General features: G+C 41.7%; 1 protein-coding gene across 2 annotated transcripts; it reads left to right on the forward strand.

Annotated features, from left to right (window-relative positions):
* Window positions 1–2,932: 2,932 nt before the first annotated feature.
* Window positions 2,933–5,689, forward strand: LOC132379615 (E3 ubiquitin-protein ligase RNF183). 2 transcript variants are annotated; one of them, XR_009507495.1, is made up of 2 exons: window positions 2,933–3,860; window positions 3,960–4,094. XR_009507495.1 is itself a non-coding variant. In XM_059947743.1 (2 exons), the coding sequence occupies exon 2, from the start codon at window positions 3,953–3,955 to the stop codon at window positions 4,727–4,729; it is 777 nt and encodes a 258-aa protein (XP_059803726.1). In that variant the 5' UTR covers window positions 3,407–3,860; window positions 3,948–3,952; the 3' UTR covers window positions 4,730–5,689. The 2 variants fall into 2 exon arrangements, 1 of the variants encoding a protein (XP_059803726.1); XM_059947743.1 differs by having other exon boundaries at window positions 3,407–3,860; window positions 3,948–5,689.
* Window positions 5,690–24,005: the final 18,316 nt, after the last annotated feature.

The raw sequence follows: 24,005 nt of genomic DNA on the forward strand, positions 1-24,005 counted from the left end.
AGCTAGCAGATTGTGAACCTGTGAAACTTGTTGCAAAAGATGGCTGTGGAGGCCGAAAAAAATCACTGTGTGTATTAAGGCAGAGAATGATAGGCTCTTGATTGGTGAGAGGATTACGGGTTATAGGGCGAAGGAAGTAGAATGGACATCTTAAAAAATAAATTATGATGGAATGTTGCAGCAGACTGGTTGGGCCAAATGGCCTAATTGTGCTCCTTTTTCTCATGATATAAATCACTTCTCTCTTCACCTTTCATATCAACTCATCATTCCCTCTTTGCCTTGAGTTCACAGTGTTTTAACCTTCACAGGAATGAATGGCTTTTGGGGTAGGGGTATTGAAATAGGTCCAGAGGCACCCCATGGTAATCATTATTGATGATATATCTATGTGAATTTGTGGGTCTATTTAATACACACCTTCAAATTCAATTTCCTCTGTGCATTTCTGGTCCTCAATAAATTGTTTTCTTCACGTATCCCACTCCCTCTTTATTCTCCCCAAATACTAAACTCTGGTCACTCAAAGTTCTTTCAAATCTCCTAACTCCACTGAACATGCTACTTCTTGTCAAGCAATATTCCACACCCGTTCCTTCTTATTAAATCTGCTGGTCATCCTTAACTAAAAAGAAAATAATAATTGGATCCTTCTGATCTTGAAGGCCACCAATTCCTCTTATGATCACACCACAATCTCACAAAATCCCTCTCATAGTCACCACCATCATCATCATTTTGTGCTGTGTCATGTGACTTGAGCAATCATGTCTTGACCATGTTTGTTTCTGGCAAATTTTTCAACAGAAGTGGTTGGCCATTGCCTTCTTCTGAGCAGTGTCCTTAGAACATGGGTGATCCCAGCCATTTCACTGTATGTTCAATGTACATGTGATAAATAAATGAATCTGATTCTGAATCTAATGATGCATGGGCTTATTACCTAAAGCTGTACAAAGTAATGAGGTGCATAGATGGGTGAATGTGCTCAGTCTTTTCCCAAGGTTATGGAATCATGATCTAGAAGACATAGGTTTGAGAGGAGCGAGAAAAAAAATTAAGGACCATGAGTTGCAACTTGTTTTACACAAAGACTGGTATCTATGTGGAATCAACTGCCAGAGGAAGTGGTTGAGGTAGGTATAATAATAACTTTTAAAGGATGGCTGGACATATTCATGAATTGGAAACATTGGAAAGGTTATGGGCCAACACAGGCAAATGGGACTAGGCAGAATGGGATATATTGGGCAGTATGGTCTAGTTGGGCTGGAAGATTTCAGTGTTGTACTCAATGACTCTATATTGCCCCCATCTAAACACACGCAGTACCCGGGCAACAGAAGAGCTGACTTATGGAAGTCCAAATTTATGCATAATCTCCTATAAATGCTTTAGCAATTTCAAGTTAGTAGTAATAATCATATTTTGTGGTGCACATTAAGAACTGCAATCTGTAGGTATTCCAGTAGTTTAACCACAGGTAGTGCGAGGATAAATATACTACAAAATGAAAGAATTATTGGCAATGCATGCAGTGCAATTTGTTCAAAAATGAGTGTTTCTGACTTACATAATGCTCAGCTTTACAGACAGTTCTCGAGATTGGAACTCTTATGTAGCCTGGGAACCCTTACACTATCAAGGGATATCCAAATCCATTGCCCTTTGCTTCTGATGCAAGCTCCATGTCTTAGCCATTGATTACACATCTCCTCCTGGTCACTGCCTGAGGGTGAAGCAGATTGTTTGCAGACTTGGCATCCAAGCTGTCTCTGTGATGAGCTTCTAAGCAGATAGTATGTTAACACTAACATCCTGAACCTTTCAATCATTAACAACATCCAGCTCTGTTCCTCACACCTCTGCTCATCTGCTGCAGAAATCTTCATCCATTTTGTTATCTCTAGATTTGGTTATTATTCCATAAACCAGTGTGTCCATTGCCTTTCTTGAAATATAATCAGACAGATCTCTGCTATCTACATCTTTGCTTGTACCATGCCCTCCATTCACCCACTCTGAGCTTCCTGCTCTATACCAAATTTACTTAAAAAAATTTTATTCTTGTTTTCTTACCTGTCTATTGATTCCACAGCTCCAACACCCACCCTCCTGCCACACACCCCATCAGATTCTGTATTTCCACAAGCTATAAAATATCTGTGTTACTTCTACACATTACATCTTGATCAGTCTCAGGTACAGCTGCAGCTCCACTGGTGGCTGTGCCTTCAGGGCAGAAACTCTGAACTCCAAAACTCTCTCATCCCCCTTCTTCCTTAATGACACTCCTTAAAACCAAATTATAGTCATTCATACAAAGTGGTTGAGTCTCAAATTTTGCAATTATGCTGTGCAATGTTTAGGAATGTTATGCCCTGTTAATGCCAGACCATACATAGACATAATTGTTGTTGCTATTGCTTATCCTGAACGAACACTACCCAAAACAAAATCAACCTATCATTCCTTTCACTGCTCCCTGTGGGATCTTAAAGTGACAGCTAAAATTATATTCTATTCATTTGCAGGATGTTGACATATTGAAAAGGCCAATATTTACTTAAGATTCTCAAATGCCCTTGAGGAGGTGGTGATGAACCATATTCTTGGATTACTGCACACATTGTAGTTGGATAAGGAATTCTAAGTTTTAGACCCAGAGATAATGAAAGATTAGCAAAACACTTTCAAGTCAGAACAGTGTGTGACTTGGACAGGAATCTCCGGGTGATGGTGTTCCAAGTGTCTATTGCCTTATTCTTTACAGTGGGTTTGGGAGGTATCTGGGCAAATAATTGCAACAGATTTTGAAAACGGTACATATTTCACACCCAGTATCTCACTGATGGATTGTGAGACTGTTTAGAATAACAGGTAGACTGCGTACCAATTGTCTTCATAATAGTTATTTATTGTTTATGAAATGCTAAGGCAGTTATGGTTAGGTGTAACTTAGCATATTTTGTTGTAGAATTGTTAGAAGACACGGTTTGCCTCCTTAGATTACTAGCCCTGTATTTCCCACGGGCCTTTGATAGTTACTGGTTCTGAGAGCACATCAATCCCAGGGGCCAGTCGTGAGCATTCTGCTTCTGAACCAGTGTTCAGCATTGTTCTAGTAGTTGAGATTTCAGCTAGTTTACCTAGGATAACATAGATGGTGTCCCAAGTTTAACAACTTCGAATACTAATGATGACAACTGTGGCAAAATTGACCAGTATCTATTGTGTTGTGATATTATACGTATATATCCACTTATATGTTCAATAACATAACGTAATCTGAGATACTGGATTTACAAAACAGCCAATATTCTCATATTACTGTTTTGTGGTATATTATAACGACGAGAAGAAAAATCAGAAAAATGCAATAATTTAGAACGTTGACCAATTGACTTAGCCAATTGTTATTTAATCCGGCAGAGGTCAGATATAAAATTCCATCCAAACTGAGTATTTTTAATATATACAGTAGATATGCAATTACGAATTCTGTTTCAAGTGCTTCACTTGTTTGCGTCTCTATTCTTCTTCCACTTGTACGAATCAAGTATTATTTCAATGCCCTTGAGCATGAGCGAAAGCAGAACTAACAAAGAAAGGTTATCTGGATTTTTTTTTCATTCTCTTCCTTTGCAACCGGTCTTAGCCTGAACGATTCAGGAATCTCGCATTGCAGCCGCCAGATTACATCATCACCTCCCTGTCTTCGCGTCAAAGCCGAGTGGTTGGTTTTATTATTAAAAGGGACAGCACAAAATGCAGGGCTGTACGAACGGGATTGTGTTGTATTAACAGCAAAAAATGAGAGAGAGGGAGAGAGAGGAAAAAAAGGAGCCAATCCCACTGATGTGAGTGTTTCGGTGTATGGTTTTTTAAAAAAACAAGATTTGTTATCTTTTTGTTCTCTCCCCTGTTACCCCCACGCTTATTTTAAGATGTCATGGCAGAGGCGGAGGCAAGTCTACCGGCAGCGGATGCAACAACCCTGTACGAGGAATACGAGTGCAAGATCTGCTACAATTACTTCGACCTGGATCGAAGAGCGCCCAAGATCCTAGAGTGTCTGCACACGTTTTGCGAGGAGTGCCTGACCACACTTCACGTCAGGGAGGACCGGCCATGGAGAATCGCCTGCCCTATCTGCCGGCACAAGACAGCCGTGCCTGACTACAGGATCCATAACCTGCCCAATAACACCAAGGTCACCGAGGCTTTCCCTCTCTACGTGGGCGCCGACCCGCTTCCTCAGGACGCGCTGCCTCCGACGCCCCAGTTACATCGGTTCAACCAGCAGCGACAGCATCACCATCAGCAGCAGCAGCAGCAGCAGCAGCAGCAGCAGCAGTCCAGCCCTGTTCTGCCGCCCGAGATAGCGACCCCCTCGGCGGCAGCAGGCAGCCGCCAGTCCCCGGGACCCTCGGCGCCCTACGAGAGCTGCCAGAATTGTAAGAGGGCCGCTCTGACCGCTGGCTGTGTCTGCGTCGTCTTCTCTTTCCTCTCTATGGTGGTGCTGCTCTTCACCGGCCTGATCTTCGTCAATCACTACAACATCTCGCCCTCGCCCGTCGGCCCCATCTGTCTGTCGGTGGCCAGCATCCTGGCCTTGTTCTCTGTGGTTGTCACATGGGTAATCTGCTGGCTCAAATATCGGCCCGACACCAACGGGTCAGGAAATAACAGGGCGTCCGCCTCCTCGGCACCCAGGAGAAACACTTAGCGAAATTTGGCAGTGGTGGAGCGCACCGGGCGTTTGGTTATAAAATGACCAATTGGAGAATAAAGCCCAGTACTGTCACGCTTTTATCCAATACAGCTGCATGTCGAAGCGTAAGGAAACGACCGGGCCGGAATACGTTGATTCAACACCTTTCCCCTTTACGCATCACACGTCAAACCTAAAATATTTAGAATGACTTATGTTTAGCTTGTTGTCGAAATAACTAGTGCCGTTATGTAGATGTATCCTACTGGCTGGCTATGCTTGTACTAATAACGGATATTACATGCGTGGTATTGTGTTGAAATGTACATGTTCGAATTGTACCAAATGTGAAATATGCATAATTAGATTTTGATGATGAAAGAAAATTATTTATGTTCAGTTAAAAAATATACTGAGAAACGTGGTTGTTTAAAGTCACTAAATTACAGGGCTCGATTTCCTGGATTGAAAACAACAGGATAACTGGGAGTTTTGGCTGGTTAATGGGTTTCGTTATGGGATTAGTTTGCTGACAATAGGACGACCTCGTAGACAATGGCTCGGTTTTCGTAGACGGACTGTGGGCTAATCAGGACTACTGTTGCGAAGAAGAGCCCTTTAAGTCTGAACAGTATTTTATATGTAGATGGACTGTAGTTTGATGGACTTGAGTCAAAAGTAGGCTGTTGACAAGTGGTTACAATTAACTGCATATGCCACTAAAGCAGCCAAGTACATTCACAGCAGAATACGTCAATTTCTGTGTATTAGTCACAAGTACTATTTGTATTTATTGTACCATTACTACATACATTTAAACTATATACATCTTCGGGTAACACGATTCTCACGAGACAGGCAATAAACGTGTAAGGACATTAACCAACAGGAGCCTTAACAGTGTACATGAGCAAAATGTAAATGTATAAAATCATGGAACTCTTGAGGATAAAATGAAAGTTGAAGTATTCTGTATGTTTGCATCGGTCTTATAACAGTCGAGTGGATTTAAATTAAAGGAAAAGTACCGAAACCAGTACAGGAAATTGTTAGTCATAAATTTCTTCTCGAGGATCCAACAAGTCTGCTGAATCAATTTCTATCCTGTGTTAAAGTTGCATTATGATGCATCTGGATACTTAGAGCCCGAAACAGTGGCAAGTTCCAAAGTAAATGGACTCTGTTAAGAGTTCCTGGCGTAATAACACCGCATTGTGGATCTGTAATTTTTATTTCCAAGATGAGATTTTTTAGAATTGTCCAGAGTGAACCAACATTACATCTTGTTGCATTTTGGATGGGACTGAAAGGGAAAAGAAATGCGAATCTTAAAAACTAATACAGGAGGATGCCAATTAAGAAACCGCCTCTGAACTGATGCATCAGTGTTGGAAATCTGGGCAAATATTAAACAAAAATGGAAGCAGACGCGCGACAGAGCGCACGCACGCGGGAGGCTCATTGCTTCACTGAGGACTGTGACGATAGGAAATCAATCAGACTGTTGGGAAATGCACACTCCAAATGTTTTCAGTGCCTGAACTGTGTGGCCTTTCAAGTGATTTTTGTAAGTACTGTATAATTCAGGACATTAGTGATAATCTAATGAACTATTATGAGAACTAAGGTCAAAATAGTGGTCTTTCCGTATCTGGGATATAAAAAAAATGTGGCTTGTCTAATGGCCCAGATAGTTTATCTCGATATCGCATGGTGGTAGCTGTGTGGTGAGAATGTGCTGTATCTTCTCGGTCACCACTGAGTCTGGTTATTTTAACAATTATCAAGAATAAGGCCTAACATTCAACTTGGCATTAAGGCTTAAAGGAGGGAAGGGCTGCTACTGTCCCAGGTTCCAGTTGCTGTCTGCGTGATTTCTTGTGGAGATGATGTGTGTGTGTGTGTGTGTGTGTGTGTGTGTGTGTGTGTGTAAGATTAAGAGGCAAGCGATGGTTACGACGTTTCCATAGTTAAATGGTCCATCCAAAAAATAGATAAACTATTTGGACCTGATAGTGAAAGCGGCCTGGTGCTCAAGAGAGGGAAAAGGGTGTTATAACAAAATAATCACCGTTTTTGGGGACAGAAAGAAAGAAAGATGCTGTAAAGTTTCCACCGATATTTCCTACTGGTTGCTATGTTTTAAAACAATATATAAATGACAGTTGTCTTGAAACCGTCTTGTGAGATTCCAGTATCTGCACGCTTTACGAATTAGGTCAGAGTTCGACAGCCTAAAACTTTACACGTACGGCAGCTGCTGCGCTCACGCTGCAGGTTGGGCAGTATTTGCAGTAAGTAATACAGCTTCGGAGCTTAAACGCCAGCTTTGTTTCTCTTTACAGGATCTACCTCACCTGCTCATTGTTTCCAGTATTTCATGCTTTTTGTTCGGATTTTCAGCATCTTTCATTCAGAGGAAATCGAAACATTCAGCAGCTCAGGAAGCATCTGTGGTGAATTCACGTTTCAAGTCGAAGCCCCGCCATCAGAACTGAGCTGCCTCCCGATCTGCTGAGTGTTTCCTGCGCTCTCTCTTTCGGATTTCAGAATTGGAACATTTTTATTTGCATTTCTTAAAATATGCAAGTTATTCCTTTTAGAGACTGGACTGTGTTAAGAATTTATAGATCAGTATGCTATTATTTAATTTCAATGCGAAAACGTAGCTCTTGCACACAACTGAGGTGGAGAAATTTACAAATCAGCACTAAATTAACTTTCCTAGATCTCAAACTTTACTCTTTATATCGTATTAAATACTTGTTTGTGACATCAACAGAAATGTATTATTTATCTTTTCTAAGTGCACGAGACGCGAGCGATATTCACGCAAAACGTTTTGCTTAGCGACTTAAATTTCTGTCACTCACGTCTTAACGTTTGCGCTCGTAGTCTGTACCAATGGAGTTAGTGAAAGATGTATTTGTTGGATGTTAAGCCAAAGCTACACCCTAAATATCGAGTGAAGACTAAGGCTGAAACTCTTATAACACCCAGACTTTAGTTTATCCCGGTAAGGTGGTGAATCTTCAATCATGGACTGGAATAGATTACCTCCCTAAAGGTTGAATCTGTGGAAGACAGAAAAGCCCCACCCCCTTAGATTTGCAGAAGAAAAAAAACAGAAATGAATTGTCTGATTGACAATAATACGGAAATCCATTAATTTGTAAATGGGCCAGGACTTTTTGGATAGGGTTGTGCGGGTCAGGAAAACAGAGATTTAATCATTATATGCACCGGAAGATGCTGGCAATCTAAAGCAACACCCACAAAATGCTGTAGGAAATCAGCAGGTTGGGCAGCATCTATTGAAATGAATAATCAGTCTGCGTTTCAGGCCAAGACCCTTCTTCAGGATTGAGGTGGAAGGGGAAGGCGCCAGAATAAAAAGGTGGGTGATCCACTCTCCGCTCAGATTAGATTCCCTCATCTCCAGCCCTTGACCTTTCCCACCTTTCTGGTTTCACCTATCACCTTCCAGTTAGCCTTCTTCCCCTTCCTCCATCTTTTTATTCTGGCATCTTCCCCCTTCATTCTCCGTCCAGATGAAGGGTCTTGGCCTGAAACGTAGACTGTTTATTTATTTCCATAGATGCTGCCTGACCTGCTGAGCTCCTCCAGCATTTTAATCATGACAATTAAAATAATGACATAGCGATTACTAGAGAACATAGTACAAGTATGTACTGTAAATTGCTATGTGAAATGTTTTCTACACTTGTGTAATTAGAAATAATATAAAATCCAATTGTATGGATTGAATCTAGTTGAATCTAAATTGATTTTGTCCAAAGAAAAGAAATGCAGGAAGTAAACAAAAATTTTACCTTTCTTATCCATGATTGGCAATTTTAAAGATGAAGTAAGCTTCCAACTTTTCAAGTGATACAATAATCTATTAAAATGAGTTTACCAAGCCATTTTTATCTTATGCAGCCGTACCTCATGAAGTTTCAGAATGAAGACCCGTGATCTATACCAATTAACTGACATTTTTATTTCTAGTACTTCAGGGAGTTAAACTAGAAGTTGGAGTGGCCATGTGGTTTAATGGGGAAGTTTGCAGATGAGTATAGCTCCCGGGTAAGGGGGGAGATGCTTGTCAGATTTGGAATATTTAAATTTTCAGTCAATGAATTCAAGAGAATCAGCATTCATCTGAAGAGGCTGTTTTATATAGAAAAAAATTGCTATTACTCTTTCTTAAGAATACAATAGTATGTTTTTATAGCAAAAACATTTGAGAAGGCAGCACTGAATTTGCCAAGGGTGGGTGATTTATACCAAATAAATGTAATGAAATTAAGCAGTCCATTCAAATTAATATCCTTCAAACAACCTGCCAAATTTGAATTTTTATTGGCCTGTTTAGAGTGTGGAATGATTTAAACATTCTTTCTAAAGAATAGCTTCCATTCAGTACTTGCACATTACCAAACTCTGAAACTGACAACCTACTTAAAATAGCACATTTTTGTCATTCTTTAGCATAACTGGAAAAAAATTCTGAAAAACAGAATATCATAATCAATTAGACTAAATATAGATGTTTACACATTGTGCAGTGCTAAATTTTATGAACTTGAATTTTGTTTGGAGCACTAAATATCTACTGAATGAGCATTGAAGATTTATTAAACCCAACTGAGAATTTTATAGGAAAACAAAACCTTTGCATCAATCTTCTTTTCATTAAAATCTAAGGTGAACTGACTTCTGTCATATCCATTTCCTGTGTCTCACATAATCAGGGATCATTGAAAGTGTGGGCCCTGGACACAAACACTGTTATACAAGAGACAGAAACCTGGTTAAAAAAATGTTACCACAAAAAAAAAACTTCCTTTAGACTGTGTTTTAATGCAAAAAACAGAAAATATAGGAAATAGTAGGCTAGGTGGCATTTGTGAATAAAATAAGTCCTGCTAGCCTTCTTATGAAAGGTTATTAACTTGTAAATTTAATTTTGTTTCCATCGTCACAGATATTACCTGTGCTAGTGGGTCTTTTTTATTAACAAAGTTAACATTTCAGGTTTCATCAGAACTGGAAAAAAAGTATGGGAAGTGAAAAGAGTTAAGAAAATACAGAAGCTTTGTGTGTGTGTGTTTGTTTGGGAACATCCAGGGGTGTGGGGTAGGGTAGAGGAGGATAAAGAATAGAAGGGGAGGCCTGTGGTTGGCTACGAAGATTAGACTGGGTGTGATTAATTAACATGAAATAACAGATAGAATGAATTGCGAAATAATGGATAATTAAAACAAAGTGGGTCTAGGGGAGGAGTAAGTGGGAGCTGCAGCATCATTGACTGAGATTGTTTAGTCCCTAGGGCCTGATGTGATATACCCAGATTATTGAGAAAGGCAAGAGATGAGATTGCTGAGCCTTGACCAATATCTTCCTGTCCTCTCTAGCCACAGGAGATGTCCTGAAGGACTCATGAGTAGCTAATGTTGTTCCACTATTCATGAAGGGGAACCGGGATAATCCTGGAAATTATAGACCAGAGAGTCTCACATCAGAGGTAGGAAAGTTACTGGAGAAGATCCATAGGATTAGGATTTATGAGCATTTGGAAAGCCATAGTCAGTATGCCTTTGTGCTCATGTCTTATTAACTTCATTGAGTTTGTTTGAGGAGGCAACAAAAGCAATTGATGAAGTTAGAGCTGTGGATGTTGTATACATGGATTTTAGTATGGTATCTAACAAGGTTCATCATGGGGTCTCAGCCAGGAGATAATGATGCATGAGATTCATAATGTATGAGATGTTTGGATTGAGATTTGCTTTACCTATAGATGATAGAGGCAGGTGATCAATGGCACTTATTCTGGCTGGAGGTCTGTGCTACTGATCGATGGGGACTGTACTGGGACCGTTTCTGTTTGTGGTGTATTTAATGACCTGTATAACAGTGTAGATGGTTAGTAATTTTGCTGATGAGATGAAGATTGGTGGTGTTGTGGACAGTATAGAAGACTGACAAAGGAAACAGTAGAATATAAATCAATTGCAGATGTAGTTGGAAAAATGGCAGATTGAGTTTAATCTGGCTAGATGTGAAGTGCTGCAAATTGGAAGTTCAAATAGCAAGATCCTTAACTATGCTCCTGAGCAAAGTGATCTTGGAGTCCAAGTCCATAGCTCTACATGGGTTGATAAGGTGGTAAATAAGGCAAATAACATGCTTGCCTTTGTTAATGGAGGAGTTAAGTTCAAGAGTCTGGAAATTACATTGCAGTTTTACACAACTCTAATTAGGCTACATCTGGAACATTGCATGCAATTCTGACTGTCCAGTTATGGGAACGGTTTGGAGAAGGTACAGAAGACGTTTCCGAAGATGCTGCCTGGATTCGAGGGCATGTGCTATCAGGAGAGTTTGGACAACATTGAGTTGTTTTTGCTAGAATGGCAAAGGCTGAGGGCAGATTTGATAGAGGGTTGTTCTTGCAAGAATGTGGCTCCAAGGCAACATCCCATGTGCCATCACTCTACGGGCCATGACACTCTTGATTTAGGCTATATTATTTAGTTCTGGGCTTTTCTGCTTTTATTATATGTGCTACTATGTGTTATGTGTGACTGTTGGTATTGTGTTCTGCACCTTCATGCCAGAGGAACACTGTTTTACTTGGCTATATTCATTGAAATATCTAATACCAAAAGGGGTACATTTAATTGAGAGGAAGTAGATCTGAGGAGATGGGGTGGGGCAAGTTTTTTTTACACAGAGAATGGTGGGTCCCTGAAATGCACTACCTGGGGTGGTGGTGGAGGCAAACGTGAATGTGCATGAATACAAGGATATTGTGCCAACAAAAGGGATTAGCTCAGTGGGCATTTGATTACCAATTTCATTAGCTTGGCACAACATTGTGGGCCAAAGGGCCTATTTCTGCACTCTACTGTTCTATATTCCTTTGAATCAGTGCCCAGTCAAGTTAGTTAAATCAAAGTGTGAAGTGTTGTTCATTGAAGTTACGCCATAGGAGGCCATAGATAGAGAAAACAGATGGTGGTGACACCTCTGGAAGGACAGCACAAGGCTTTCAGAATGAGTGGAGGCATTCCAAAACTCTCTGTTGGTCTCCCAACACCGAAGATACTAAACTTTGAGCAACATGGATTTTGGTAAATTGAAAAATGTACAACTATATCGCTGCCTCAACATGAGTGTCTGGAGCCTCTGGATGACTGGAAGGGAGGAGGTGAAAGGGAATTAGATGCATCGGATCTACTTGCATACAAGAAGCAAACAGTACACAGAAAGGCTGGATTTCACGGGACAGTTCTTTGAAAGAGTTGACATGGTCACCTCTTGTTCCAAAATTTAATGATTCCATTGCAGTCCTAGTCAATGAACAGGGTCTTTTACCAGCTCCTTACAAGCTCTTTTCATATTAGGAAGTGCTAAATTCATATACATGTTCTTTCAATGGGAAGGAACTTACCTTCTCCCATTAAAAAGTAAGTGCTAGTATCACTATTAAAATCAGAATTTCAAATAAAGACATTAATTTGGGTTATTCAATGCATTTGTTAGTTGTATCATTTTGCCTTTTTGCTCAAATTTAACTTCTTGTATTTTCTGGAGCACAGCACAGACCATTTATGGAACTTCGCAGTGACAGGTTAAATATAGAGTAACATGGAATTTTTTCATGTATTTTCCTTTTAAAGTCAATTTTTGTAGAGAGATTTCTCTGCTGTGGAGGAGAAAAATCTATGTGCAAATACAGGGGAAGCTCATTCAGTTGGATAAGGTAAGAGAAAAATAGCTGGATATGGGGGAAGGAGAAAGAGGAAATGAAATGTTAAGTGTGACAGAAGAGTATTTGTCTCTGCAGTCTAGGAGATGGTAAGATTGTCCTCTGCTGGCCTTTTATAGTTGCTGTGCTCATTGGATCCTCCCCAGATCTGCTGAACTCTCCTGGTCACGCAAATGTCACCTGCTCCTACAATTTGATGACATCAGACTTAAAGTCAGACTCAGACTCCTCCGTAAAGATTTTCTCATTTGTTTTTGTTTTAATTTATTGACAGTTTGTGTTGGAGTTTTGACTCCTGGAGTGTAATATTTCATTTTAGTTTTGAACTAAATTCACATGTTACTACCAAGAAAGTTGATGTAGGGAAAGTGGTGGATGTTGTCTGCATGGACTTCAGCAAGGCCTTTGACAAAGCTCTGCATGGGAAGCTGGTTCAGAATGTTAAGTTGCTTGGCATTCAGGATAGAACAGTCAATTAGATTCACCTTTGTCTTAGCAGGAGAGTAGTAGTAGAAGGTTGTCTCTCTGAGTGGAGGCCTGTGACTAGTGGTGTGCAGCAGGTATTTGAGCTGGGTCTATTCATGTATATCATCTATATTAATGATTCAGATGATAATGTTGTAAACTGGATCAGCAAATTTGTGGATAACATAAAGATTGGGGAGGAGTAGTGCATAGTTCAAAAGGATATCAAAGCTTGCGAAGTGATCTGGACCAGATGGGAAAGTGGGCTGCAAAATGGCAGATTCCATAGATTCACCATCCTCTGGCTGTAGAAATTCCTCCTCATCTCTGTTCTAAAGGGACGACCTTCTATTCTGAGGGTGTTCCATCTGGTCCTAGACTCTCCCACTATGGAAAATATCCTCTTCATGTCCATACTGGACTTTCAATTTTAATTAGGTTTCAGTGAGACTCTCCTGCTCCATCCCTCTAAACTCCAGTGAGTGCAGCCAGGCCTAGAGCCATCAAACACGCCTTATATGTTAACCCTTTCATTCCCAGGATCATTCTTGTAAACCTCTTCTGGGCTCTCTCTAATGCCAGTACATCCTTCCTCAGATATGGGGTCCAAAATTGCTCACAGTACTCTAAATATGGTCTGACCAATGCCTTCTAAAGTTTCAGCATTATATCCTTGCTTCTATATATTTGAGTCCTCTACAATTAAATGCTGACATTGCATGAGTTGTCCTTTCTACAGACAGGACATACAAGAAAACTTTTAGGGAATTCTGCATTAGGATTCCCAAGTCCCTTTGCACATCTGAATTCTGAGTTCACTCTCTGTTTAGAAAATAGTCTATGCCTTTATTCCTTCTACGAAAATGCTTGACCACACACACCTCTATGTTGTATTCCATCTGACACATCTTTGCCCGTTCACCTAATCTGTACATGCCCTTCTGCAAACTCCCTAATTCCACAACACTACCTGTCCCTCCATCTAGCTTTGTGTTGTCTGCAAATTGGGCTACAAAAGCATCAAATCCATCATCCAGATTATTAACATTTGACATGAGAAGTGTACCAGATACAATATCAACCACTGTGGAACACCACGAGTCACCAGCAGCTGACCAGAAAATGGCCCCTTTATTCCCACTCTGCCTTCTGCCAGTCAGCCAGATTTCTATCCTGTAACACCATGGGCTTTGATTATGTTTAGCAGCCTCATGTGCAGCACCTTATTAAAGGCCTTCTGAAAATCCAGGTGAACAATATCCACTGCCTCTCCTTTGTCTATACTGCCTGCTATTTTCTCTCAGAATTCCAACAGGTTCGTCAGGCAAGTTATTCTTTTAATGAAACCATGCCGACTTCAGGCTATTTTATTACGTGCCTCTAAGTACCCCAAAATCTCATCTCTAATATTGGACTCTAACATGTTACCAACCACTGAAGTCTGACTAGCTGACGTATAATTTCCAGTCTTTTGCGTCCCTCTCTTCCTAAAGAGTGGATGACATTTATAATTTTCTATTCCTCCAGGTCCATTCCAGAATCTGGTGATGCTTGAAAGATCACTGACAATGCCTCCACAGCTGCTTCAGCTACCTCTTTCAGAACGCTGGATTGTTGACCATCTGGTCCAGGTGACTTATCTAATTTTGGAACTTTCAGCTACCTAAGCACCCTCTCCTTAGAAATAGCAACTACATTCACTTCTGCCCCCTGACACTTGCAAATTTTTGCATTTTGCTGGTTTTCTTCACAGTGAAGACTGATGCCAAATACTTATCGAATTTGTGAGTCATTCCTTTGTTCCCCATTACTACCTCTGCAGTGTCATTTTCTAGTGGTTCCATGTGCTTGTTTGCCTTTCTTTTATTCTTTCGAGAAAACTTCTGGTGTCATCTTTTAGAGCACAAGACCATATGACATAGGATCAGAATTAGGCCATCTGGCCCATTGAGTCTGCTCCACCATTCAAACATGGCTAATTCTTTTTTTTTCTCCTCAATCCCAGTTCCTGGCCTTCTCCCCGTAACCTTTGATGCCCTGTCCAATCAAGAACCTATCAATTGCTGCCTTAAAAACACCCAACAACCTGGCTTCCACAGCTGCATGTGGCAACAAATTCCACAAATTCACCACCCTTTGGCTAAAGGAATTTCTCCACATCTCTGTTTTGAAAGGGCGCCCCTCTATCACGAGGCTATCCCCTTTGTCCTAGACTCTCCCACCATGGGAAACATCCTTTCCACATCTACTCATTGGTTCCTAAGGGTTCGTTTACCTTAAGTTCCCTAATTGCCTCCGGTTCATTACATAACATCCAATCCAGTATAGCAGATTCCCTAGTAGACTCAATGACAAACTGCTCTAAAGAGCCATCTCTTAGGCATTCAACAAACTTGCTCGCTTGAGATCCACTACCAACACAATTTTCCTAATCAACCTGCAGGTTAAGATCTTGCATGCCTACCACAACATTGTCCTTTTGACTTGCCTTTTCTGTTTCCTGTTGTAATCTGTATATCGCTTCTCAGCCAATGTTGGAGGCCTGCATATAACTGCCATCAGCGTCTGTTTACCCTTAAAGTTTCTTAACTCAACCAACAAGAACATCTTGCAATCCTACGTCACATATTTCTACTGAATTGATGCCACTCTTTACCAGTAGAGCCACACCACCCCTCCTGCCTACTTTCCTATCCCTCTGATACAATGCATAACCTTGGACATTCAGCTCCCAACTGCAGCCATCCTTCAGCCATGATTCAGTGATGGCCACAACAATAGTGCAACAAAATCATCCATCTTATTTAGATACAACACCTTGAGTACCCTATTTGCTATCCTTTCTGATTCTACATCCTTAACGTTTTGATACTCAACCTATTGACTGTAACTATGTCCCATCACCTGCCTGGCCTTCCTGACAATCTGACTGCACACTACCTTTACTTTTTTTTTTAACCATCTGTCCTATCACTCTGTCCCTTAACTCCGGTTCCCACCCCCCTGCCAAATTAGTTTAAACCCTCCCCAACAGCTCTAGCAAACCTGGTCACCCTTGGGTTCAGGTGCAACTCCTCACTTTTGAACAGGTCATACCTTCCCCAGAAGAGATCCTCATGATCCAAGAACCCGAAGCCCTGTTCCCTGCACCAGCTTCTCAGCCACGCATTTATCAGCCAAATCATCCTGTTTCTACCCTCACTTGTACGTGGCACAGGCAGCAATCCAGAAATCAGATTTCTACCTAAATCTCTAAATTCTCTTTTCAGGAGCTCATTGCTTTTCCTTCCTCTGACATTGGCACCAATATGTACCAAGACATCTGGCTGCTCCCTCTCCTCCAAAATGTTGTGGACGTTATCTGAGACATCCCTGACCCTGGCACCTGGGAGGCAACATACCATCCAGGTGTCCCATTCACGTCCACAGAATCTCCTGTCTGTTCCCCTCACTAATGAGTCCCCTATCACTACCACTCCCTTCTCTCTCCTTCCCTTCTGCACCATGAGCCCATGGTCAGTGCCTGTAGCCCAGTTGGCATGGCATCCTCCCAGGAGGTCATCCCCCACAAAAGTATCCAAAACGGTATACTTGTTTTTGAGGGGAATAGACACAGGGGTGCTCGAGTCTAATTGCCTATTTCCATTTCTACGGACAGTCACCCAGCTACTCACCTCCTGCAACTGCGGAATGACTACTTCCCTGTAACTTTGATCAATTATCTCCTCACTCTACCGTACAAACCGAAGGTCATCCAGTTACTGCTCCAGATCCATAACATGGTCTTCAAGAAGCTACAGCCAGATGCACGTCATGCAGATGTAGTTCCCTGGGAGATTCCAACATCTGGCATGAAGAACACTCCACAGCCATTTAAATGGTACAGTAAGAGAGGAATTGAAAAAAAAAACAAAAAGGAAACCTTAACAGATGCTTTACATAGAGCCAAAGCCTCCTTTTATATTTATCTTCTCTCTCTTTATTGTTTTTTTTGTTGCTTTCTACTGATTTTTAAAAACTTCCTCTAGCTTTCCAGTTACTTTTCCCAAACTTTAAGACCATAAGACCACAAGATATAGGAGCAGAACTAGGCCATTTGGCCCATCGAGTCTACTCTGCCATTCAATTACAGGCTGATCCAACTCTTCTAGTCATCCCCACTCCCCTGCCTTCTCCCCATATCCTTTGATGTCCTGGCTAATCAAGAACCTATCTCTCTCTGCCTTAAATACACCCAATGACTTCGCCTCCGCAGCCTCTTGTGGCAACAAATTCCACAGATTTACCATGCTCTGACTAAACTAATTTCTCTGCATCTGTGTTCTAAATGGGTATCCTTCAGTCCTGAAGTCATGCTCTTTTGTCCTAGACTCCCCCCCCCCCCCCTCACCATGGGAAATAACTTTACTATATCTAACCTGTTCAGGCCTGTAAACATTCAGAATGTTTCTATGAGATCCCCCCCCCCCCCCCCCACCATTCTCCTGAACTCCAGGGAATACAGCCTCAGAGCTGCCAGACGTTCCTCATATGGTAACCCTTTCATTTCTGGAATCATTCTTGTGAATCTTCTCTGAACCCTCTCCAATGTCAGTATATCCTTTCTAAAACAAGGAGCCCAAAACTGCACACTATACTTCAAGTGTGGTCCCACGAGTGCCTTATAGAACCTCAACATCACTCCCCACTCTTATATTCTATACTTCTTGAAATGAATGACAACATTGCATTTGCCTTCTTCACCACTGACTCAACCTGGAGGTTAACCTTCAGGGTATTCTACACAAGGACTCTCTCCCAAGTCTGTTTGCATCTCTGCATTTTAAATTCTCTCCACATCTAAATAATTGTCTGTTTATTTCTTTCACCAAAGTGCATGACCATACACTTTCAAATGTTGTATTTCTTTTGACACTTCTTTGCCCATTCCCCATTCTTTCTGCAGGCTTTCTGTTTCCTCAACACTACCTACTTCTCTGCCTAACTTTGTATCATTGGCAAGTTCTGCCGTAAATCCATTAATTCCATAGTCGAAATCATACATTGTAATGTAATATATTGTAAAAAGCAGTGGTCCCAACACTGACCCCTGTGGAACTCCATTGGTAACTGGCAGCCAGCCAGAATAGGATCCTTTTATTCCCTCTCTCTGTTTTTTGCTCATCAGCCAATGCTCCACCCATGTTAGTAACTTCCCTGTAATTCCATGGGCTCTTATCTTGCTATGCAGCCTCATGTGCGGCACCTTGTCAAAGGCCGTCTGAAAATCCAAGTACACCACATGTACTGCATCTCCTTTGTCTACCCTGCTTGTAATTTCCTCAAAAAATTGCAGTAGGTTTTTAGGCAGGATTTTCCCTGCAGGAAACCATGCTGGCTTTGGCCTATCTTGTCATGTGCCTCCAGGTACTCCATAAATTCATCCCTGACAATTGATTCCAACAACTTCCCAACCACTGGTGTCAGGGCAACAGGCCTATAGTTTCCTTTCTGTTGCCTCCCACCCTTCTTAAATAGTGGAGTAGCATTTGCAATTTTCCAGTCATCTGGTACAATGCCAGAATCTATTGATTCCTGAAAGATCATTGTTAATGCCTCTGCAATCTCTCCAGCTACTTCCTTCAGACCTCGAGGGTGCATTCCATCAGGTAGAGGAGATTTATCTACCCTCAGACCATTAAGCTTCCTGATCATCTTCTCAGTTGCAATTTTCACTGCATATACTTCACTTCCCTGACACTGTTGTCTGGTACACTGCAAACATCCTCCAATGTGAAGACTGATGCAAAATATGCATTCAGTTCCTCTGCCATCTCTGCGTCTCTCATTACAATATCTCCAGCGGCATTTTATATTGGTCCTATATCGACCCTCGACTCTCTTTTACCCTTTATATAGTTAAAAAAGCTTTTAGTATCTTCTCTGATATTAGTTGCCAGTTTCCTTTCGTAATTCAATACTTTTGTTTTTGCCAGCTCTTTTGTTTTTATGCTGTCTTTGACTTACATTGTCAGCCACATTTGCCTTATCCTCTCTTTAGAATCCTTCCTCTTCCTTGGGATAAACTTGGGATGACTGATCATCCAAATTACTCCTAGAGACTCAAGCCATTGCTGCTCTCTGTCATCTCTTCCAATTAACCTGGCCCGGTTCTTCTTTTACCTTTTATGTTTCTATTGTTACCTTTTCTCCACTGTAATAGCAATACATCTGAATTTAGCTTCTCCCTCTCCAAACTACAGCAGCTAACTCAGGGTATCATTTGAGATAGGTATATAGTTAGGCATTGATCCAAGAACAAAGATGAAAATTTAGGAACCTGAGTAAAAAGCCTTCAGATGATTGATTGGGGCATGACTGCACAAGTGTTTGGACATCAGCCAATTAGAACAGCGAGAAGAGTTTAAAAGGAGACAGCTTTATCGAGCAGGCGTCAGTGTAGAGGGAGACAGAGCAGGAAGGCTTTGGCGAAAATAGGTCGAGGTCAGGTAGGTAATAGGAATTAACAGGAAGTATGTGTGTGAGGCCTGTGTTCTGTGCTCGGTATCAGGTGTGGGAAATCCTGGAGACTCCCAGGACGGCCACATCTGCACCAGGTGCATCGAGTTGCAGCTCCTTAGAGACCACATTAGGGAACTGGAGATGCAGCTTGATGACCTTTGTCTGGTCAGGGAGATTGAGGAGGTGATGGAGAGGAGCTACAGGCAGGTAGTCACACCAGGGCCTCAAAAGACAGATAAGTGGGTAACAGTCAGGAGAGGGTCAGATGCTAGAGAGTACCCCTGTGGCTGTACCCCTTGACAATAAGTACTCCTGCTTGAGTACTGTTGGGGGGAAATGGCTTACCTGGGGAAGCAACAGTGGCCATGCCTCTGGCACAGAGTCTGGCCCTGTGACTCAGAAGGGTAGGGAAAGGAAGAGGATGGCAACAGTGATAGGGGAGTCTACAGTTAGGGGGGCAGACGGGATCTCAAAGGTAGTAATCTTGGGATTATTGCCTGTGCCACGCAACAGTGAGTATAAGAACAGAATGAGGTGGAGGATAAATGCCTGGCTGAGAGTTTGAAGTAAGGGGCAGGGATTCAGATTTCTGTATCATTGAGATCTCTTTTGGGCCAAGCATGGCCTGTACAAAAAGGATGGGTTGCACTTGAATCCCAGGGGGACAAATATCCTGGCAGAGAGGTTTGCTAAGGCTATTGGAGAGAGTTTAAACTAAAATTGCTGGGGGGGCGGGGGGCACTGAAATGAAGAGACAGAGGAAGAGGAGGTTGGCTCACAAATAGAGATAGCTTGGAGAAAGTGCAAGAGGGAGGATAGGCAGGTGATAGAGAAGGGACGCGTTCAGACTGATGGTCTGAGATGTGTCTATTTTAATGCAAGGAGTATTATGAACAAAGCAGATGAGCTTATAGCATGGATCAATACTTGGAGCTATGATATTGTGGCCATTATAGAGACCTGGATGGCTCAGAGGCAGGAATGTTGACTTCGAGTGCCAGGCTTTAGATGTTTCAGAGGGAGGCAAAAGAGGTGGGGGCATGGCACTGTTGATCAGAGATAGTGTCACATGTAGGAAAGAAGGAAGTCATGGAGGGGTTGTCCACGGAGTCTCTGTGGGTGCAAGTTAGGAACTGGAAGGGGTCAATAACTCTACTGGGTGTTTATTACAGACCACCTAATAGTAACAGGGACATCGTGGAGCAGAAAGGGAGACAGATTCTGGAGAGGTGTAACAATAACAGGGTTGTTGTACTGGGAGATTTTAATTTCCCAAATATTGATTGTCATTTCCTTAGAGTGAAGTGTTTAGATGGGGTGATGTTTATTAGGTGTGTTCAGGAAGGTTTCTTGACATAGTATGAAGAAAAGTCTACAACAGGAGAGGCTGTACTTGAAGTGGTATTGGGAAATGAACCTGGCCAGGTGTCAGGTCTGTCCGTGGGTGAGAATTTTGAAGAAAGTGATCACAATTCTATCTCCTTTACCATAGCATTGGAGAAGGATAGGAACAGACAAGTTAGGAAATGTTTAATTGGAGGAAGGGGAAACATGAGGCTATCAGGCAGGAATTTGGAAGCATAAATTGGAAACAGATGTTCTCAGGGAAATGTATGGGAAGAAAATGTGGTACGTTCCGATGAGACAGGGAATGGATGGTAAGGTACAGGAACCGTGGTGTACAAAGGCTGTTGCAAACCTAGTCAAGAAGAAAAGAAAAGCTTAAAAAAGATTCAAAAAACTAGATAATGAAAGAAATCTAGAAGACTGTAAGGCTAGCAGGATGGAGCTTAAGAATGAAATTAGGAGAGCCAGAAGAGGCCATGAGAAGGCCTTGGTGGACAGGATAAAGGAAAACCCCAAGGCATTCTACAAATTTGTGAAGAGCAAGAGGATAAGACGTGAGAGGATAGGACCAATCAGGTGTGACAGTGGAAAATTGTGTATGGAACCGGAGGAGATTGCAGAGTTATTTAATGAATACTTTACTTCATTATTCACTATGGAAAAGGATCTTGGTGATTGTAGTGATGACTTTCAGCAGACTGAAAAGCTTGAGCATGTAGATATTAAGAAAGAGGATGTGGTAGAACTTTTGGAAAGCATCAAGTTGGATAAATCACTGGGACCAGATGAGATGTACCCCAGGCTCCTGTGGGAGGTGAGAGAGGAGATTACTGAGCCTCTGGCGATGATATTTGCATCATCAATGGGGATGGGAGAGGTTCCAGAGGATTGGAGGGTTGCGGAAGTTGTTCCCTTACTCAAGAAAGGGAGTAGAGTTAGCCCAGGAAATCATAGACCAGTGAGTCTTACTTAAGTGGTTGGTAAATTGATGGAGAAGATTCTGAGAGGCAGGATTTATGAACATTTGGAGATGCATAATATGATTAGGAATAGTCAGAATTGGCTTTGTCAAAGGCAGGTCGTGCCTTACGAGCCTGATTGAATTTTTTGAGGATGTGACTAAACAGATTGATGAAGGTAGAGCTGTAGATGTAGTGTATATGGATTTCAGCAAGGCATTTGATAAGGTACCCTATGCAAGACTTATTGAGAATGTAAGGAGGGATGGGGTCCAAGGGGACATTGCTTTGTGGATCTAGAATTGGCTTGTCCACAGAAGGCAAAGAGTGGTTGTAGATAGGTCATATTCTGCATGCAGGTCGGTGACCAGTGGAGTGCCTCAGGGATCTGTTCTAGGACTCATACTCTTCGTGATTTTTATAAATGACCTGGATGAGGAAGTGGAGGAATAGGTTAATAAATTTGCTGATGACACCGATGTTGGAGGTGTTGTGGATAGTCTGGAGGGCTATCAGAGGTTAGAGCATGACATTGATAGGATGCAAAACCGGGCTGAGAAGTGGCAGATGGAGATCAACCCAGGTAAGTGTGAGGTGATTCATTTTGGTAGTGTGGGGGATCAGAGGAATCTTTGGGTCAGAATCCACAGGACACTGAAAGCTGCTTCGCAGGTTGACTCTGTGGTTAAGAAGGTGTACGGTGCTTTGGCCTTCATCAATCGTGGGATTGAGTTTAGGAGCTGAGAGGTAATGTTGCAGCCATGTAGGATCCTGGTGAGACCCCACTTGGAGTACTGTTCTCAGTTCTGGTTGCCTCACTACAGGAAGGATCTGGAAACCATAGAAAGGGTACAGAGTAGATTTACAAGCGTGTTGCTTGGAGTAGGGAGCATGCCTTATGAGAATAGGTTGAGTGAACTCCGCCTTTTCTCCTTGGAGCGGCAGAGGATGAGAGGTGACCTGATTGAGGTGTACAAGATGAAGAGAGGCATTGATCATGTGGACAGTCAGAGGCTTTTTCCCAGGGCTGAGATGACTAGCACGAGAGGGCACAGTTTTAAGTTTGTTGGAAGTAGGAACAGAGGAGATGTCAGGGGTACATTTTTTACACAGATTTTGGTGAGTGCGTGGAATGAGCTGCCGGAGACAGTAGTGGAAGAAGATATGATAGGGTCTTTTAAGAGACTTCTGGATAGGTACGTGGAGCTAGAGAAATAAAGGGCTATGGGTAACTCTAGGTAATTTCTAAGGTAAGGGCAAGTTTTGCACAGGTTTGTGGGCCGAAGCGTCTGTATTGTGCTGTATGTTTCTGTGTTTTTAAAGAAAATATATATATAAATATTGCCAACAAAAATAAGTAGAAAGCAAATATAAATAGGTAATCATCCATGACATAATTGGAATATTTGAATCTGGACCTGGTAAAGACGTGTGAGAATTAAAAAAGATGGACTTGTGTCAGGGTGGACATAGGTAGTGTTTACAAAGTAGGATATACATACTTGAAAGATCAGATCAGGCTTTAGAAATATTCATTGACTATGAACAGCAGTAGGGAAAATATTATTTGTAAGGGAACCAATGATACAAAGTCCTTAGTGCTTCTGCTTTTTGGTTGGTTCGGTTCAGGGATTCCCATAAAAGCATATGGATATTGCAGTTTTTTAGGAGGCTTTGAGAACAATGAGGATTTTGAAAAGGCTGTGGAAAGGCTTTTGGAAAAATTAGTAGAGCAGAGCCCTCCAAGGCTAGTATGGACACAATGGGCCAAAGGGCCTGCTTTCAAGCTGTATAACTCTTTGATTACATATATTTGTGAATCATGTTCTAAACCTCCCTTGGATTCTCTTGCTGCGATGAAGCTTGGAATAAAGAGTGCCTTTTGGAAGTCAGGTATAGTGATACAAATGAAATGGTCCACCCGCAAGATTGGTTTAGTAATTCTGTCAGTGCTTTCCATCTCATTTCCAGTTTAGATCCAACTTCAGTCATCAGACTAAATGTGTGTAGGAGTAAACATCATTTTATTCACTGAAACCTTTGGGGGAAGGGGCTAAATGCCCGCACCTTTGGCTATCTGAAGAAAGGAATATTTAAAATCAAGATCCCAAAGCTTATGGTTAACTGGCAGAAATAATCCTAACCCTTTGAGTGTGTTTCAAAGATTTGAAAACCCCTAAAGCAGGTATCTTAAGCATCAAATCTGCTTGTGAAATAAGCAAAACAATGTCGGCATCCT

This window comes from Hypanus sabinus, chromosome 2, assembly GCF_030144855.1.
Source record: "Hypanus sabinus isolate sHypSab1 chromosome 2, sHypSab1.hap1, whole genome shotgun sequence".
In the NCBI taxonomy this organism is placed as follows: Eukaryota; Metazoa; Chordata; class Chondrichthyes; order Myliobatiformes; family Dasyatidae; genus Hypanus; species Hypanus sabinus.

What these genes read in the sequence shown, in the direction of transcription:
- LOC132379615 (XM_059947743.1), top strand. Translation starts at nt 3,953, where the DNA reads ATGGCAGAGGCGGAGGCAAGTCTACCGGCAGCGGATGCAACAACCCTG.